This window comes from Octopus bimaculoides, chromosome 2, assembly GCF_046866305.1.
Source record: "Octopus bimaculoides isolate indiv1 chromosome 2, ASM4686630v1, whole genome shotgun sequence".
NCBI classification, from domain to species: Eukaryota; Metazoa; Mollusca; class Cephalopoda; order Octopoda; family Octopodidae; genus Octopus; species Octopus bimaculoides.
In genome coordinates, this window is record NC_142929.1 from 11,431,870 (window position 1) to 11,439,362 (window position 7,493).

Genomic DNA, 7,493 nt, shown 5'->3' on the forward strand with positions numbered 1-7,493 from the left:
GTTGGATGTGTAATGTCAATGTGAATACCCGTCAGAGTGTAAGTATCTTGAGAGAAAAGCTGAACATTAGAAGCATCAGTTGTGGCGTGCAAGAGAGACGATTGCGCTGGTATGGACATGTGGTGAGAATGGAGGAGGATAGCTGCGTGAAAAAGTGCCACACCCTAACAGTTGAGGGAACCCGTGGAAGAGGTAGGCCCAGGAAGACCTGGGCTGAGGTGGTGAGGCAAGACCTTCGTACATTGGGCCTCACCGAGGCGATGACTACGGACCGAGACCTTTGGAAATGGGCTGTGCGTGAGAAGACCCGGCAAACCAAGTAAGATCGTTGCCAGTGCCCCTGGACTGGTTCTTGTGCGGGTGGCACATGAGATGCACCATTTTGAGCGTGGCCGTTGCCAGTACCGCCTGACTGGCTCCTGTAGGATTTTCGAGCGAGATCGTTGCCAGTGCCCCTGGACTGGCTTGTGCGGGTGGCACATAAAAGACACCATTTCGAGCGTGGCCGTTTTCGTGCGGGTGACACGTAAAAGCACCCACTACACTCTCTGAGTGGTTGGCGTTAGGAAGGGCATCCAGCTGTAGAAACTCTGCCAAATCAGACTGGAGCCTGGTGTTGCCATCCGGTTTCACCAGTCCTCAGTCAAATCGTCCAACCCATGCTAGCATGGAAAGCGGACGTTAAACGATGATGATGATGATGATGATGATGATATATATATACACACATATATGTATATATACATACATACATACATATAACCCCACTATTTACTGACTTATATATATATATATATATATATATATATATATATACACATATATGAATAAAATATTTACATAGTCGACCAGTTTCGCTTGTGCTAATCATAACTAAAAAGTTAGTGGTACTCTTACAATTTCATGCTATCACAAGAAATTTTCATTCCATGTTAATAGAGTGCGCGCGCGTGTGTGTGTGTGTGTTTAGTGCAAGTATATGTAAATATGAGTATATATATGTGTGCATGCATGTATATAAAATTGCAATGAATTATAAGATTCTAATATAAGTGTAGAGTATTTAGTCACATAGTAGTGTAATCCCAAAACTATTCCTATATTTCAATGAGACAATTATCAACTCACCTCATGTCTTTCTTTTTATCTTTACCTGCTAAAGCAGCATTATCTTTAAAATAAATTAAAATTAATCAAAAATTTTGACAAACTTTTATCTACTCCCCATCCATCCATTCATCTATTAATCCAGCTAGCTAGCCCGTATCTCATGCGTCAGTCCATCATCTCTGCCCACTATTCCTATAAGAGGCATGTGGTGTAGGTAGGTTCCTTAGGCACCTCTTCCATAGGGTCCTAAGAGAAGCAACAATCATTAGTTTCTCCAGTTGGATTCCAAAGCATGACTAATTGAGACTATGAATGTTATTCAACCAATCCCATTTGTAGTTTACCCTTAGGCTTCCTGCCACTTGGCTCAGCTTGAAGAATATATCTTGCAATTCTTTCTTGCAAAATTCTAAATAATATCAGAGTTGTGACTCCTCAGTGTAAGGAAGTTAGGGTTCAACCTGGAGAGACTCCTTGATCTCCAAGTTACACACTCCCTTGAGTCACATCCACTCCAGGGACCCTTTGGATAAACTTTTCCACCAAATTTGCAATTTAAATTTCATTTCATTTCCAGCTTATGCAAATATTTTAAGGATAGTTAATCATCATAAAATGTTTATCAGTCGTATAAATTTACTTCAAAAAATAGATATTTGCATCTATTTTAAAAATATTTTTCTGAATGCATTAAAAGAAGTTCTTAAAAAGCAAATAAACAACTATATATATTATACTTTATTTCTGTATAATTAAACTTGTTTTACTAAATTACAAATCATTCTTTTCACTGGAGGCAATGACAAAGCCTGATTAATTAAAGTTATCATGATCGTCCCATTGTGCTAACACTTGTTTCTCACTCTATCTGTAAGACTTTAGAATGGTTTTATTACTCATATTTAAACACGCTGCGCATTAGCTAAGTTTCTGTCTCACTGTACGACTAATTACACTGCTCTCTACTTTTGTAAAGTCTCTGATAAGATCTTATTATTCACATTAATTGCTTGATTAACTGTGTCACTGTTAAAAGATCTTTTACAATGTCTGTCGTGAACAGTGAAAATAAAGAAATAAATGCATTAAGAATTCATTATCCATGCTTAAAATCTAATGAACCACTGGCCAAGACTGTTGTTATTTTGAGAATAAAGGTTATAAAAGCAGAAACAACAGGACAAGGAAAGCAGAAGTTTCAAGCAAATTTAATGTTTATCTCAAGGATAATATAAGGCTGATAACATTTATTCCAAGGATAATACAAAAAGAAAACCCCCCATCAAAACTGACTTATTCATTACTAAAATAATATAAAAATTACCAATGGAAGCTTTCAATACCCATGGTCTCGTTAACAGAATAGTGGATAGATTGCCTTCAAAACAGCTCTTGGTGAGACAGCAATTTCTTTCTTTTCTTTCATTCTTTTATTCTTTTACCACTTTCATCATTGGAATATGCTATGCTGGGGCATTGTTTTCAAAGATAAGTCTTTTAGCCAATTATATAAAACCCTAGTATTTTCACAGATATTTATTGTATTGATCTCATATGTGAGGATAAGCCATGGTTCTCAAGTGGTGTTCACATGACCTTTAGGGGCCTGTATAAGATTTTGTCATTAAAATTTGTCTGAAACAAAATGGTTATACTTTTACAATGCACAAAATATTTTAATGAATATTTTTTATACAATTCCTTATAATATCTAATTAAAAAAACATAGTAGGTTTTTTTTAATCATTGAATGGTTACGAGGGTCCATCTGAACAAAATAGGAATCAGAGGGATCCATTGTTAAAAAATGGTTGAGAAACACTGGTGGGTGGGGGATGAAGCAAATCAACCGTCATGTAAAGGGACATAACTCAGATGGCACCAGATACTGCAAGGTATTTTTATTTGATGCACCGAAATGCTCTTCTTCAAACTCACATATACATACACGCATGCACGTACATACACAGATACACACACAAATACATGTGCATATACATATCATCGGCATTTCATAATAATCATTGTCATCGTCGTCGTCGTCGTCGTTTTAATGTCTGCTTTTCCATGCTTACATGAATCAGCTTAGGAATGGCAATTATTTCACTAACTTCTTCATTACTTTCATTGTCTGATTTTCACGTTTTATTTACAATCTTATAATAATATAAGATAGTATAATATGATGAAATGATAGAATATTAAATGTTCCTTCTAATATATATATATATATATATATATATATATATATATATATATATATATATATATATATATATATATATATATATATATATATATATATACTTTATTGGAGAGTATTGTAGTTCGCTTGAAGTATTGTGTATTGTTTGTAAAGAATAAAAAGTTTTGAATGGTACAACAATGCACTATAATACAAAGAATGGGCTATATTCCTGTTGTAATTTAGTTATCCATATACATTGAAACTCCGATTTTCTGGCAACTGACTCAGTAAACATCCACAAAATTATTAACCAAAGTTCTCTAGTTACTATTAACTATTCACAACCTTATCAATGACATCAGTTATCTACCATACTGTGAATGCCTTGCTTCTCTGGGGATGGATACATTGAAACTCCGATTTTCTGGCAACTGACTTGGCAAACACCCACAAAATTATTAACCATTGTGCTAACAACCACCTTGAGCACGTTTTTGAGCTCCATGTATCTAACACGCGTGGGCATGCCTACAAAGTCAGAAAACAGCACAGCTCCCAAGACTTTCGGAAACATTTTTTCAGACTCAGAGTTGCTGAAGCAAGGAACAAACTACCTGCATCGGTCATTAGCTGCTAAGACATTGCATCCTTTAAAACCTCCATGCTTCCTGAAATTCACCAACACTATACCTGATATCCACCCCCCTCCATACGCATGCACACAGGTATATCATGACTCATACACAATTCACTTTCCAGACATTTGTACATAATTCTATGTACTGTATGTGCACCTTTGATTAGTCGTAGTGCACCCAGAACATTATACACTGTAATTTCAATATTTTTTATTTTTTATTGTTTATACATACATGTACATTTGTATACACATGTATGCACATATGCACACAATCACATACAAACACTCACTCAGAATGACAGAAAATCATCATTTGTGATTATTTTGTCCCTTAATTTTCCCAGTGTATTTTCTATCTATGTTCTTATGCTATCTATGCTATCTATGTTCTTATGTAGTTATTTTCTGGTGCTACCAGTAATATGTCAGAGTTCGGTCATTACGTACTATGATTGACTCTCATTAAAGTTGATAATCTGTCTAGCCGAAATAATAATTTTTCACACTTACTCTTTTGTTTTTGTGTGTATGGATATGTGTTCTAAAGAAATCTAAGCCTTAATTAACTAATGTAATATACCTCCTCTGATAATTAAAATAGGCAAAGCTTCTGGGTAATTACATAAGACTTTATGTAGTCTTCCATTGATGTCTACATTATAGAGAGTTTCTATTGCTTTCATGAGACCTGTGCCAGAATTTGAAATTAACTGTCAATTATATGACTGGTAGAATTGGTAGAGCATTGAATTAAATGCTTTGTGGTCTTTAGTTGCCGACTGCTACATTCTAAGTTCAAATTTCAATGAGATCAACTTGGATTTTTATCCTTCTTGGTCGATAAAACATGCACCAATTGTGAAGGTGCATGGCTCAGTGGTTAGTGTATGTTGCTCATGGTTGTAAAGTCATGAGTTCCATTCCTGGTGGCATGTTGTGTCCTTGAGCAAGTCACTTTATTTTATGTTGCACCAGTCCACTCAGCTGGCAAAAATGAGTTGTACATGTTATTTAAAAGGCCAGCCTTGTTACAGTCTGTCTTGCTGAATCTCCCTGAGAACTACGCTAAGGGTACATGTGTCTGTGGAGTGCTCAGCTACTTAAATTTCAATTTCTTAACCAGGCTGTTCCACTGATTGGGTCAACTGAAACCCTCACCATCATAAGCGATGGAGTGCCAATTCAATTTGAATATCTAATTGACTCAATCGACTATAGACTTGTCCTAAATTTCGGTGCCTTGTGCCTGTATGAGAAATCAATAATGTAATCTGCCCACATCTTATAGCAGTAACCTGCACTCCTTTAATGTGTCTACTTTTAATTACTTGGACAATGCCATTGATAGATCAATGATTCTTAGAGTGACATACTGCTGCATCATTGATAAAATGGTAGTGCATGGTAGATCTAACTCTTTTGATATCAACCCCGCTGAGACTAGTTCTGGTTCTATATGACTTTCCAGCTATAAAGGAATCTGAATTAAGAGCTTACATCAAAATTTCATGTTAATTAATGTTCCAAACACCAGCCTAACCCTTGAGCACTCAAAATTACTCTGTCAAATGAAATGTTTCTTTATTCATATTGTTTTGAATTAATCATGCATTATCTCATAGCTTTGAAATTTCAAGGATGTGATTGTTTATTTTTAGAATGACATTGTAGGGTAGGTGTGAGAGGCTGGATCCAATCCAGGGACATGCCATGTAGGTAGACAAGTTAGGCAGTGCCTACCTTGAATAAAATAGATCGATAGCAACATTTCCCTTTTATGGCAAAATATGCCCCTAATTCAATAAAATGATGAAGGTTACTCTGATTGCTATGCATAAAATGCAAGATATTTTTATTTTTTTGTAGATTATGTAAGCATAATTCACCGCTGCCTTTCAATCTCGGTATTTGAGCTATGCATAGTAATGCTGTAATACAGTGTGTTGTGTACATTCCTACAACACCATTTTCTTTACGCACTATAAAGGCAGAAATAAATCTACCTTCAACTCATTCGTGTGCCTGTGTTTCACTTATTTTTTGTGTATTTTACTACATAAATGTCACCAACTGCCTACCCTGAGTAATCACTGATGGCACATGCCTGATCTAATCAGTTTGAAAAGAGGACAAGCAGAATATTTGGGCTGAATGAGGCCAGTTTAAATGCTAAAGGGTTAATAATGGTTTCAAATTTTGATACAAGACTAGGAAGTCCAGGGGAGGGGCTAAGTCGATTACATTGACCCCAGTGCATAACTGTTACTTATTTCATCAACCCTGAAAGGATGAAAGTCAAAGTTGACCTCAGTGGAAGTTCATACAAAATGGCACTATGCATTTTTAAACAGCACAGTAATGATTCCACCAGCTCGTCACCCTACACCAACTTAGGAATGGCAATTATTTCACTAACTTCTTCATTACTTTCAAAATTAATTGAAAGAAATGCAAAAGATTTCAACAGAAATATGGTAACCAAAGGGTTAATCCATTGTCCAGTTTAATTATGTCATCTGACACTTGGATGCCTTTAAGAGAGACCAGTCAGTTGTGAGCATTTGAGCCTGGCCTCCAGTTTGAGGATAGCTGCCTCTCTTCGTCTCACTTGTCATACAGACTCTGAAAAAATAAGGAATTATGGACATTACTCTTCTTTTGCACAATAAATGGTTTTAAACATATCAACGTTCAATAATAGAAAGGTATAAGGCAGCAAGCTGCCAGAAACGTTAGCACACCAGGCGAAATGCCTAGCAGTATTTCGTCTGTCTTTATGTTCTGAGTTCAAATTCTGCCAAGGTCGACTTTGCCTTTCATCCTTTTGGGGATGATAAATTAAGTACCAGTTGCGTACTGGGTCGATCTAATCAACTGGGCCCCTCCCCAAAAATTTCAGGTCTTATACCTAGAGTAGAAAAGAATAAATGGTCTTAAAGAAAGCATCAAAGAATGTTCCTGAGATGATAACATGCTGGTCCAAAAAGCTAATGTTGATCGACTCAACCAGTTGAGGCTCTGCTTGTCCGGACCTTATAGCATCAAGATTAGATGGACACAGTTTTGGTTTATAAGTCTTTGATATACTTGCTGGTATATTATGGTTGTATAACAAAATACCATGTCCCTACCAGCAATTAAAATATAGATCAATAAAATTAGGTACCAGAATTAATGATAAATACCAGTGTCTGATAGATCAACTAAATCCTTGAATGTGGTGCCCCAGAGTAAGCTTTAGAAAGAATTGGTTTCGTGTCAGTAAGGCTTCTTTTGTTCTCTTATTTGTTTCAGTCATTTGACAGCGGCCATGCTGGAGCAACGCCTTAAAGGATTTAGTCGAATAAATCGATCTCAAGAGTTATTCTTTGTAAGCTTAGTACTTATTCTATTGGTTTCTTTTGCCAAACTGCTAAGTTATGGGGACATAAACACACCAACATCAGTTGTCAAGTGATGGTAAGGGGGACAAACACAGACTCCTAAACATATATAGATACATAAAGGGTGACACTTTGGTCATAAGTGACCATGGGGGTTGCACCTAAAAAGTTA

General features: G+C 36.1%; 1 protein-coding gene across 1 annotated transcript in view; it reads left to right on the plus strand.

Moving 5' to 3' along the window:
- The first annotated feature begins 2,214 nt into the window (after positions 1–2,214).
- The window catches only part of LOC106871920 (protein D2), a 16,408-nt gene continuing 11,129 nt past the window's right edge, over positions 2,215–7,493 (plus strand). Inside the window, exon 1 of the mRNA XM_014918717.3 lies at positions 2,215–2,505. Within this exon, the coding sequence (XP_014774203.1) occupies positions 2,437–2,505 (69 nt within the window). The 5' untranslated portion in view covers positions 2,215–2,436. The remainder of the gene's footprint in view (positions 2,506–7,493) is intronic.